Here is a 12,775-nt window from a genome sequence, read left to right as displayed (position 1 = left end):
ATTCCCCTGAATGACCTAAATTGATTGAGTTCTTCCTTGGAGCAGAATCCTGACAAACACCTTTTTGGCTCAGGAATACACACATAGAGCTACACACATAGAGCTACACACACTGCAGCACACAAACTCCTCACTCTCTCGGCTACTGCTGCTCTGTGTTACTGCTCATCTCATCTGTGTTTGGGTTTCTGTTGCTGTCATGTGTCACCACAATAGCCCCCCTGCCTGCCCCCCCCCCCCCACATCAGCCTGTACTGTACGAGCCATTTACCTCCTGTCTTTTGTTTATAGGCAAAGTACGTAGCAATAAGTTGAGTTTCCTCAAAAGTTTTTCGTGGAGGGAAAAAACGAGTAGTCAGATACTGCAAAGGACTAAGAATTAATGAATTAATAATTAATTCTAAGGAATAACGTCACTCTAGCATTGCTAAGATAAATAATGTAAAACACACACATGTTTATAACTAAGTGATACAGCTGTAACATTTCTGTAAAACTAGAGGAAACACAATGTGAATTCCCCACACGTGCTTCATGTTTTCTGTTTGACGTGAACTTGTGTTTGACACACGTCTCATTCTGCTGCTGGCAGAGTGAGACGTGTTGTGACGTTTGTCGCATTGTGTTTGGTCACATGCATGTTTTGCCCCCCCCCCCCCCCCCCCCCCCCCCCCCCATCAGAGCATGAGGCATGGGCACACCCCTGCTGAACACGTTGCTCGTGTGTGTGTGTGTGGATGATGTTTTCCTCGTCTTGACAGCTGTGTACCTGTGTATTAGCACATGAACTAGATTGTCAAATATAATGTAAATATATAAAGTATTCAGCAGTTCATATGGAAACTCAGTAGAGCCCAGACCTCCGCCAAGGCCCAACAGTCCACTTATATTCAATCAAATTTTACACACTCATAGATACCAGTCCTGTGTAAAGTGTAAAGTGACACAATTATTAGTAATCTTTCTTCCCTGACTCATATTACAACCAAACAAACAGTCTTCTCCTTGGCGGAGGTATTTAAATATAGTTTAGATTCTTGTGTTTGTCTTTTATAGACCTATAGAAAGACTTGATCATGTAAAACTGTAAAACAACAGGTCGCACCCGTCAAGATGTCTGTGATACACGAGGCTGTGCCCTAACAACTGTCCCTCCCCCCTCAGGTCGGTCCCCTCCCGGTCTTGCCAGGACTCCACTGTCAGCCCTCGGCTTGAAGCCCCACAACCCAGCAGAGATCCTCCTGCATCAAACTGGCTCAGGTTGGTCGTCCCACTCCGACACTTCACGAGAATCACAACCTCGTGTATCGGCCCTGTAGACACGGAGATGACTAGAGAAGAGCAAAATCCAAATGATTGTATTTAGATGTCGTTAAAAGTCGAGTTGGCCTCTGTAAACAACATAGAACTCAACACATCAGCTCATCAGCTGTAAGACTTTCTGATATGAAGTCTCCATAATAACACAAAGTGAAATAGATCTTGCTCACACTCCCCCTGCTGTTCCTTTGCTCCTCTACATTCTCCTCTGGATTATCTCCACTGATGCTCCACAGATGATGAGAGCAGTGAGGATGAGGAAGGTAAGAGTCCGGCTAAGATGCCACAAGAATCATAAATCGGAAATGAGATTTTCCTTATCTCCTCCACCCCATTTTTCCACCCGAGCCTCATGTGTCTCCAGACGTTCTCCATTCTCATCAACTGGGATAGAAAACACAAACGCTCTCACGGCAAAATACATGATCATCATTACAGCTATTTCTTCATCATCATGTTATACACACAGGAAGGACACTGACTTATCATGCTAATGGGGGAAACTGTCTTCCTGTGTCCTGCAGCACCAAGAAGCTACGTGGAGTCGGTGGCGAGGTCGGCATCGGGAGGTGGAGAGGCGCCCACGTCACCACTGAGCCTCAGTCCACTGGGAGAGACACCAAACCAGCAGAGAAGTCTGAGTCCCTCCACCCACACACTGAACCCTCCTCTGTCCAGCAGCAGTCCCATCCAGAGCTCTCAAGAGTGAGTCAAATGCTACAGTGCTTTTATGTTCTAGGTTAGATATATAGCATATGTTATAAGAAATTATAAGAGATAAGTGTTCTATAGAAGACTTCTTCATGGTCCCATGAGTTTTAAAGATAAAGGATTGATGAGAAATCCCTGTCAATCACTCAGTTTTTTTAAATCCTCTACAATAAAATGTACAGCTGGTAAATAAACCCTCTTCTTTCTCTTCCAGTGAGCATCCTTTAGCAGAGAGCAGTGTTAGCACTCCGTCCCAGCCCACTACTGATTCAGGCTTCCGCTCCCAGGCCACAGACAGCGCCTACCCCACTCCCACCCCCTCCTACCAGGCAGTGAACACTCCCACCTCCTCCTACTTGGACTCCAGCTCTCCAGCCTCCTTCTACCACGGCACTCCCACCCCTGCAATGTCTTACCTTGGCCCAAACACTGTCCTGGGGAGATATGGGGCCTCAGACTCAAGCCTGCACACCTCAGGACCCCCCCAGAACACCCTCAGCCATGGAGGTCCCCATGCACTGCAACGGACCAACATGTACGGCTCCACTCACAGTCCCGTCCTGCAGCAGCACTCGAGTGCTCACCAGGACGGTTCAGTCATGTGTCAGCAAACATCAACAGCTAATGGTTATGATGTGGGCGTGCCGGGTCACATGCCGGGTCACATGCCGGGTCACATGCCAGGTGGCAGTCCCATGCTGGGTCGGCGTCTCTCCCCGGGGGCTCAGAATAGCCCTGTCCTCAGCAGACAGGCCTCGTTGGGACAGGGGTCCCAGCGGAGCCCGGTCCTCAGTCGACAGCCCTCCCTGGGTCAGACCCTGCAGAGCAGCCCTGTGCTCAGCAGACAGCCGTCTATCACACACCCCCAAGGGAGTCCGGTTCTGGGCCGGCACCCGTCTGTGTCGCAGGTGTCCCAGAGAAGCCCCAGTTTGGACCGTCACCCCATGCACAGCGGCTACACCACCCCAGACGAGAGGCACGGGAACCTGTCGAGGCAGAGCAGCTCCTCAGGCTACCAGGGACCACCCACTCCCTCCTTCCCCATCTCGCCTGCAGGCTTCCAGGATGGGGGGATGATGGGGATGGGTGTAGGGTTCCGGCAGGGCAGCCCAGCCCCGGGCCTCCAGCCCCAGCTTCCAGAGAAGAGGCGCATGTCGAGTGGTGACAGACCGAATGGAGCGATGTCCTATGGCACACTGAACGGGAAGATAATGCCTCCAGTGGCTGGAGGAAGCACGCTGGGATACTTCCACACCCTCTCGGACTTCTCCAGGTTCAATATCCCTGGTAAGGACATTCTCTGAGTTCTCTGAAGCAGCATGGTTCTTCAAAATAAAGATCATCGCTGTTAGATCAAGGGGAATCATTTAACATTCAGAGAGGTCTAGATAGAGAAGATCTCCTCAAGCAAAGGAACATCATAATGTCTAAGCAACATAATGATGCAGCACAATATACAGGATATTGAAATATTGGATGTTTCAACAGTTGTGTGTCAACCGACAGAGCAATAATGGTTTAACAATATTTATAGTCTGGAGTAGTTAGAAATAATTTGAACACAGAAGGAGAAATGTTGAGAATATGTTATATTAGAGCTTTCAGGTGTATCTGCACGACCACAGTTTTCAGTTGTGGAAAATCATCTTAAATATAAGAACCATTCTGTTTGCCTCATGAAAGATTGAGCCTTTAATATCTACAGATTGAGAAGACCCTACTTCAAACGTGACAACCTTGGATATCGTCATAAATCTGAATCTGTTCGTTTTCTTCTTCATTGCAGATGGAAATCCTGACTCCAGACTGAATGTCAAGTTTGTCCAGGACACGTCCAAGTTCTGGTACAAGCCAGACATTTCCAGGGAGCAAGGTAAGAGTGTGATCGGGTCTTCAGATGTTTTCTGTTAATACTTATCGTGTTCCATCAGGTCCAATCAGAACCAACACTATACACAATATCAGCCTCACACCTCAGAGACTTTTCCTGTGAGGCCATGTAGGGACAAATGAAATCTACATGCTCTGCAAAGTTCTGCAGAATCAAGCTGGAAAAATATATGATGATAAAAAGTAGAGGCCAAGATCAGATGAATGTGATTAGTACAAATTAATATTTCTAAAAGGAGTAACTATTAGAAAAAAGATGAATGCAAGCAGAAATGTCTGGAAGGAGCTGAAAGTGTAAAGTTTGAAGGAGCAGGTTGGGACCAAATTTTAAAAACTTGCGATTGAAAATTGTAGGAAATGTTCTGGTGCTGGTTTCCCATGGAGAACTGGGTCACCGATGTTTTTAGTGGAAAACTCCTGTGAAGCTTTTAAAATGTGGTCGGAATGAATAATCTGTTGTTGTTCATCCATGATGCTTCAGTGGAATCTGACATCTAAGGAGACTTTAGCATAATCTCTTTTGATTAATGTATTTGCAACACACACACACACACACACGCAATAATGAATGTGCATGCAGATGCAAATACACACACACACACAACTCCTCAGTGATTGTGTGTTTTGCTTGTGAGGTCAGTGGCTATTGGCTGCTCCAGCTGCAATCACTCATGGAGCGTATTGGATTATATCATGTTAAACGCAAGCCTATGCTTAACAAAATGACATCACACACACACACACACAGACACACACAGACACACACTGATGCACAGTTTAAACTTAGTCCTGTGCACTTCCTGTAGGAAAGCCACACCAGATGCAGAGGATTAGGGGAACATCTGCATGTGTTGCTCATCTCATCCGTCTTCCTTCTCTGAACTGTCACACGTGGACTAAACAGTGAACTAACGGATGTTAAGAGTTTCTCTTGAACAATGGAGCGTCTGAAGCAAAGTGTCATGTCAGAGGTTGTAGTTTTAATGAGACGCAGGCTGACTGTGATCTCATTAAAAAGAGAAACAGAACTTCACTTCACCTTCATCTTGGTTTCTCTCTTCTTCTAACGTCTTTGATCCTGTGACTCTCTGACTCGGTCCGACCTCTACATCCCATCACCAGAGTTCAGCTCGGTTCGGTATGAAAAGCAAATCGCTCTCTCCCGTCCTGAGAATCACTTGAGCTCATCTTTCCATTCGTTTTGAGAGGAACCTTAAGTTCTGCAGATCCTGGAACAGTCCGTCTCATCGCTGTTGAGGCGTTTCTGTCTGGTTTAACGAGCTGGAGCTAATTAGCCTCTCATGGCTACAGCTGAAACCACACAGAGGAAGTAAGTGAGTGTTTTCTGTGTTGCAGCCATCGGCCTGCTGAGGGAGAGGGAACCTGGAGCCTTCGTGATCCGGGACAGTCACTCGTTCAGGGGGGCATACGGCTTGGCCATGAAGGTGGCCTCTCCGCCGCCCACCGTGCATCAGAGCAAGAAAGGTAGGGGGCAGCACCTATTATTATTATTAATCATTATTATTATTCATTTTTATTACTGAGCCCTCCTCAAACAAACCTATAATGTCATGTTTCTGTCGTGTGCAGAGGTTTTTATAAGCAGTCTATGAAAACTAGAAAACGTTGTGTTCATCCTACCTGGTTATAGTCTCCATGAAGTTGTTACTGTTCACCTGTGTGGTTTATATATAAGTTTTGTATCAACTATTTTTCCATTTATTGCGTGTTGGCCATTTCAGACTCTGTTAAGCAGTCGACCCAATCTTCTGACTTTTCAAAATAAAAGCTCTTTAAGTCAGCTCAATGTAAAGCATTGCAGAAACAAAAAGAACAGTTGTGCTTTTACTTTGTAGACACACATTTATATAAAGTAATAGGGGGAGATAACTGTAATGAATTACACTGTTTGTTTTAAACTTAACTATTTTTTATTTGTACTGTATCACATGTCCAAATTGCACCAAACTTAGCACTTCACATTAATAATACACATGGCAAGTTTGAAGCCGATTAGATGAACGGTTTGTGACAAATGTGCAACACACACACACACACACACACACACACACACACACACACACACACACACACACACACACACACACACACACACACACACACACAGAGACAGGGATGTTTGGTGATTAAGTAGGAAGATTGATATTATAATATACTTTATTTATGAAGCATTAATAATATAAAAAGCAGCTCAAAGTGCTTCACAAGTACAATGAGGCCTTTACAGAAAAACAGACGCTTAAAAAAACAGGACATGATGTTTTGCAGTCGTTACAAATACAACAAGTATTTACTTTGGCTCCTCCGGTGTTAACCAGGCTTTAGCTTCTCCTTGTTTTGGTCTCAGCTCGGGGGGGGGGAGATGGAGTTAAAGTTAATATCTTAAAGCCGACGCTCTGAGGTGATGTCTCCTGGTGAATCGTCTGTGTTCTACCTGGACTCACTCACACCTCTCCCTCTCTTCTGTCACAGGGGACGTCAGCAACGAGCTGGTGAGGCACTTCCTGATCGAGAGCAGCCCGAAAGGAGTGAAGCTGAAGGGCTGTCCCAACGAGCCTTACTTCGGTAGGTCGGAGCCCCCCCGATGATTGACACACACACACACACTCACAACAAGCCAACTGGCACGATATTAATGACATATGAAACATTAGTCCTCCGCTGTGATGGTGTCGGTGCGTCTTTCTGAACCAAGTTCCAACTTCTGTAATGTCTAATCCTGTAATTACAGTGTTGACTGAAGTGATCTAACGCTGCTAATTGTGTGTGTTAGTGTGTGTGAGTGAGTGTGTGTGTGTGTGTGTGTGTATGTGTGTGTGTGTGTGTGTGTGTGTGTGTGTGTGTACAGTCCTCCTCTGCCAAATCCCAAACTGGGCCAAGCCGACTTCTGTAAACTCGTGTCACCTTCTTTCTTCTTCCTCGTTCGCCCTCAGCTCGTAACTCTTGAACACGAGTCCTCTCTCTCTCTTCGCCTCCTTTGTTTATGTTTTATTTTTATATTTATATTTTAACACCATGAACTTCAATCAAAACACATTTCACTAAATGCTGAAGGATGAATTATGGAGGAGGGAAATACAGGAATAAACCAAAATTGTCCATTTCCTATTAATAACACAAATGCACGTAGAATGTTAAAATGTTAATATTTATTTAATTGTGTAACAGAAGTTATACATGAAAACCTCTCAAATCTCACTGTAAGATCAAAGCTGGAATTATTGTATTTGGAAAAGTCAAACACAAATTTGTCGAGTTTCTAGACACAATCCAACTGCAACACTACAACACAACAGTGAAGAAACAAATTCTGATATATTTTAGATTAATAGAGAAGTAGAACAAACACAGAAGGACGAGTTGTGGGTTCAGAGTGAGAAGCTGATTCCAGGGATGAAGTGAACTGGACGAATCCTTGATCCTAACTGTGTTTTGTGTGTCTGTTTGTCAGGTTGTCTGTCGGCGCTGGTCTACCAACATGCCATCACTCCCCTGGCCCTGCCCTGCAAGCTGCTCATCCCGGCCACAGGTCCGTGACAATAAGATCAAATTATTATCAATATTTCAGATATTAAAAAAGAAAGGAGTAGAAGCAAATGGGATTTCAAGTGTTGTTCCAGGAGTGCAGCGTTGTGAGACGTATAATAAATAAAGTAAAAAACATAGTTGAAAATGAACAGTCACCTGATGCCCCCCCCCTGTCTCTGTCCCTGTGAGCAGATCTCCTGGAGGAGGCCCCGGCGGTCGCGACCACGAACCCGCTGGTAGAGCGGCTGAAACAAGGAGCAGGTAAAACATCGACCCGCTCTCACTGCTACACACCTTCACATTTTGCACCACTCTGAGATGTTAACACAACCACGCAGCTTGTAAGATTGTGTAACGACACCGCTCGTGTGTTATCCTGAATAATCCCGTTCACGTGTTCTGACGACCTGACATCCTTGTTATCCCAGTGCAGAGGGCCCCTGCTGACTCCCATGGTAAACCCCTGAGCACTTATTTGGACGCCTACGTCTGGAATGTGCATCCCGTGTGTGTGTTGTCTGTCTACGTGTTGTTACCTGCACACAAAAATAAAAGACACACATTAATGGCCCTGTTTAACAGAACTCCCTCGGTGATGCGTCTCTTAACAGCAGCTCCCGGCTTCTCCTCTGTAACAGGCAGAATGTTTCATGTGGAATGACTTGGATGGAGTTTGTCTCCAGAAAGCATGCTCTCTAATGAGGAGACAGATTTGCATGGACAGGTCTCAGTCAATCGTTTTCATTAAAAACATCCAACAGGATCGATTCTGCAACTTGTCTTTACAGAATTACAGTTCTATTTCCAATCGTGACATTGTTAGTTTGTTGTTTAATCTGACCTGGGGACGCTTTCTCTCTTTCCCAGCATGCAACGTGCTCTACATCAACTCAGTGGACATGGAGTCCCTCACGGGGCCTCAGGCTGTGGCCAAGGCCATCTCCGAGACGCTGGCCGCCGCCGCTCCGCCCGCCGCCACCGTGGTGCACTTCAAGGTGTCGTCTCAGGGCATCACGCTGACGGACAACCAGAGGAAGTGAGTGGGGGTGGTGCAGGTGCAGCACACGGTGGAGAGGCAGCTCTGCTTCTGGAGATCTGTGCTGCAGATGTAACTGAACTGATGCCTGAACCCGTCGGGGGAGATTTGTTTTGAGAGGACGAGTTTCAACGTGAATCATTACACACGAGCTGAGGCCGTTAATAACTGCTGACTCAGGATCAGAGGATCAGGGTCTTATTGTTCACTACAGTGTTTCAATCAACAACTCAAATCTGAAATTTGTTTTTGTGGCGGGGACCAGGATCTATTTTGTAAAACTATTAAATAACAAATTTGAACTATATATGTGTATAACAGGACTTCAGGGTTTAAGATGTCACTTTAAATATCTTGCCCCCAGATTCCCCGTCATCTCTTTACTAATGCAAACTTATAGAGAAGTTATCAATATAACTGATTAATTAAACAATATGTACTGGTATGTAATGTAACCATTTTTAAATATCCAAATATAAATATGTGCATTGCACTGCAGGACTGGGGGGATTTTCTGCATATTGTCCCAACTCAGAAGTCCTCATTTGTTAATATGAGGATATAAATATTACGTTTTGATGACAGGTTTATTAAGCTTCAAGGTGAAGTTAGTTTACTAATCACATATTGAACAAATATTTTACCCACTATTGTTGAAGTTAGTTTTAAGTTTGTTTGGAATAGATAAACTTTGATTTCCTACTGGAGCCCCTGTACTGGTGCTTATGAGCATTTTAATAATCAAGCTTATGTTTCCGCCACATTAAAAGATGTGCATGATCCGTACAAAGCATCATCTGCACAATGGGATTTTACACTATGTTTTTATACTGGATTTATCCCTAATGCTCTTTGTTGGTTTGTTGTGTTTCAGGCTTTTCTTCCGACGCCACTACCCGAACAACACTGTCACGTTCTGCGACATCGACCCTCAGGACAGGAAGTGAGTGCAGACACATGAACTTCTAGTAGTGGATCCGGTTCAGAACCTCTTAAACTACTTCAACTATAAAAAGGACGACCCAAACTTTTTGCAGTCCACGCTAACCTGCTAACACAAGTTAAAATTAACTTGTGTTTTTGTTTTTTCTCAGGTGGAAGAAGCCTGAGGGAGGCACATCCAAGTAAGTAGATTATCATTCTATTGTTAATAGAATTACGTTTTATTAACTTACCACTAGAGGGCAGTCTCATAACTTTAAGATTAGTCATTTATACCCAGTTCAGACTTTCTGCAGATACGGTTGTGATCCTTGTCCCTGTCTGATCTGAGTCTCTCTCTTTGTCCCTCAGGCTGTTTGGCTTCGTGGCTCGAAAGCAGGGAAGCACAACGGACAACGTCAGCCACCTCTTCGCCGAGATGGACCCCGACCAGCCGGCCAGCGCCATCGTCAACTTCGTCCTGAAGATGATCGCCGCGCAGAAGCAATGAGCGCCAGCAGAGAACCCACTTTCTTTTATGACTTTCCTTTTTAACCACAGACACTTGCTTTTCTGATTTGGAGAAAAATTAGCCTTTGGTTTGACGCGCCACCTTATTTTTTCCTGCTCTGTAAGGCAAATGTGTGTGTGTGTCTGTGTGTGTGTGTTCGTGTGAGTGAGTGAAAGGTGACATGACAGAGAGTGTGTGTGTGTGTGGTGTGTTTGTGTGCATGTGGCTTGCTTGCATGTGCTTTTTCTTCTCGGACGGACTCCAGAATGAACCAGAGGAAGTGCAGGATGGGGGGAGTGGCTGTGATTGGACGGTGTGGGTGGGGGGGGGGGCGTGACTCACGAAACAGGAAGAGGGAATGACATGATGTGTGCAACTGTTGTTTTTTTTAAGAAGAAGTCAAGTTGAGTGATGTAAAGGAGGATTGTGTATCTATCAGGCTTTCGACTGGTCAACCAAAGATTTTTTTTTTTTTTTTTTTTTTTAAAGCAGTCAGGGCGTGTGTAGCTTGCCGTCGTCGGGGGGGCAGAAGTATTCTTTTTTGTAAAACAAATATGGCTGCTTAATCAAAACTTACTGAACTGTTTTTTGTTTTTGTTGTTGTTGTTCCTGTATGTACTGATACTGTAGCTCCGCTCGGCGCCGCGTGGCCAAGCCGTGTCCTCGTTCGGGACACGTGTTGTGCGACCGGCGAGTTTGTGTGTAAATATTCTCGGCTGCTTTCTGAGTAGGACTGTTCCAGACGACGTGTGGTGCCTGACTTGTTTTTCTAATGCGGAGCTTTGTAAGAGAAAGAAGAAGAATATAAAACTTCAATATGCAAATAGACAGACTTTTGAAAAAAACAAACAAACAAACAAACAAAAAAGGTTCGGAAAGACGAGCTTCCTGTCGGCCTCCATCCTCTGCTCTGCTCACAGCTCAGCCTCCAGTTGTTTTGTGTGTGTGTGTGTGTGGGGGGGGTGGGGATCTTCTTAGAAAAGTTTTATCGTGCCCCCCCGCTCTTCAGTTTCCTGCCTCGAAAAGTTTTCCGTCAATCGAGAGAAGCTCCTTTTTGCGTCGGCCGGCCAAAACTGTTAACACTCACACCCTACCCAAAAGTAAGCTATACTTATAAATATACATATATAGATATATATATATATATAAAAAAAACTTTCAAACAGTGACTTAAGATATTTATTTTTGTTGCTTTGTTGCTCTGTTATCTTGTATACATGTATGATATAAGTATACATCAAGATTACTGAAAAGTGAGAAGAGAAAAGTTGCTTTTTTTTTATTTTGGCTAAAGTCAAGAAGCGTTGACGTATATATGAGTTGTAAAGTGTGTGCATTTAAAAAAAAGTGTATCACTGTTGTGTTTTGAATGTTTTTTGTTTTCACAGCATTACTTCCTTTTGTTAACATTCTCGTTTTCTCGGGGAGGCATTTTGTTGTTGTTGTTGTTGTTGTTGATTTTCTTATCTTTTTTTTTTAATAAGAGGGGAAATATTTTGTGTGAGAGATTGTTGTTACTGAAGTCCAAATTGGAGTTTTCCTAAAGTGATGCAAGCAACGTTGTTTTTGTTTAACTTAAACCTGCCTGGAAAAAATACATTGTCCAAGTTTAGCACTTAACATGTTAAAGTATTATCGGTGTGTTTCTACAGCAAATAGACGAGACGTGAACTTTGAACACGCCCCCGGTTCACGTCATCCACACAGAAGGAGAAAAGTTCGATCCCCAGACTCTTCTTTTTTTCAAAGGGAGTCAGTTCAGTGAGTAGCTGCTGCCCTCATGTGGTGAAGAGCGGTCATTACAATGGAACCCCACTTTTATTCTGAGACAGTGTTTTAGCTGTTGTCACGGCCGGTTGGATTGTTGGAGGTAAATTTGATCACTGAGAAAATGAACTAAAATATGAATTTGAGTTGGGATCCCAGTGCGTTCTGTGTAAACTGCCCATTCGAGCCCCTGTAGGAGATCTGAGTGTGCAGAGGTCACGTCCCTTTTTATTTTTGCCTGATGGCAGCATGATGTAAAATAGTGAGATGAAGTTTAGTATTGGGGGGTGGGGGGGCATCATTAACTCAAATGTACTTATATAAAAAGTAAAACAAAAAATACAGCACTTACAGGGCTTTTTCTTATTATATCTGACTAGAACCTTCTATTATTTATTAGAAAGAATCTGCACGCTCACGTCAGCCAGTAACCGGCTGACTGAAACCAGTATACGTACTGGTATACCCAGTGTCCTCACGTCCTTTCAGATCGATGCCCACAACTTACGAGACAGAAGAATCTATATTTTTGCCTACGAGAGAAGAGGGATCTTCCTCCTCCTCCTCCTCCTCCTCTTCAAACTGAATGTCCAGTGGCGTCGGCCCACTTCCACAGATCAGAGCGGACTGTTAGAATGTGTGTGAATGAGCTACTGTGCCTGTATAGAGCTTTGTTACTTTTGGTTTGCTACAGTGTATGGCTTTTACTATTTCTGATGGAAAAAAAAACACATTAAAAAGCAGTACAAATCAAAAATACACGGGGAGGTTTGTCGTTGTTTGTGTCACTCTGCGACTTACAGGCTTTTATATTAACTTTAAACTATTAAAGAATACATATAGGTGAGGGGATGGTGTAATAACCTTCATTTATCACTTCTCTCAAGTTTGATATATATACCATAAAACTAAATTTGACCTCAGGTAGTTTGTATTTAAATAGAAAAGACTAATGTACGGCTTCATCACTGAACCAAGGTTCTCCTGAGGGTTGATAAAGAGATTAAAAAAGGTCCAGTGTATAAGATTTAGATGAAAGGGATCTATTGGCAGAATTTTCTCATATAAAA

General features: G+C 44.0%; 1 protein-coding gene across 5 annotated transcripts in view; it reads left to right on the top strand.

Annotated features, from left to right (window-relative positions):
* The window catches only part of tns1b (tensin 1b), a 116,229-nt gene extending 103,765 nt beyond the window's left edge, over positions 1 to 12,464 (top strand). For all 5 annotated transcript variants that reach the window (XM_053439499.1, XM_053439497.1, XM_053439500.1 and 2 more), the window contains 12 exons: positions 1,165 to 1,260; positions 1,845 to 2,025; positions 2,246 to 3,318; positions 3,818 to 3,904; positions 5,278 to 5,406; positions 6,415 to 6,507; positions 7,394 to 7,471; positions 7,663 to 7,731; positions 8,338 to 8,506; positions 9,381 to 9,449; positions 9,601 to 9,630; positions 9,800 to 12,464. In XM_053439499.1, coding sequence (XP_053295474.1) covers positions 1,165 to 1,260; positions 1,845 to 2,025; positions 2,246 to 3,318; positions 3,818 to 3,904; positions 5,278 to 5,406; positions 6,415 to 6,507; positions 7,394 to 7,471; positions 7,663 to 7,731; positions 8,338 to 8,506; positions 9,381 to 9,449; positions 9,601 to 9,630; positions 9,800 to 9,938 — 2,213 coding nt within the window. In that variant the 3' untranslated portion in view covers positions 9,939 to 12,464. The remainder of the gene's footprint in view (positions 1 to 1,164; positions 1,261 to 1,844; positions 2,026 to 2,245; positions 3,319 to 3,817; positions 3,905 to 5,277; positions 5,407 to 6,414; positions 6,508 to 7,393; positions 7,472 to 7,662; positions 7,732 to 8,337; positions 8,507 to 9,380; positions 9,450 to 9,600; positions 9,631 to 9,799) is intronic.
* Positions 12,465 to 12,775: the final 311 nt, after the last annotated feature.

This window comes from Pleuronectes platessa, chromosome 14, assembly GCF_947347685.1.
Source record: "Pleuronectes platessa chromosome 14, fPlePla1.1, whole genome shotgun sequence".
Classification (NCBI taxonomy): Eukaryota; Metazoa; Chordata; class Actinopteri; order Pleuronectiformes; family Pleuronectidae; genus Pleuronectes; species Pleuronectes platessa.
Note: the sequence above shows the minus strand (reverse complement) of the source record. Positions and strands in the feature narration are given on the sequence as shown.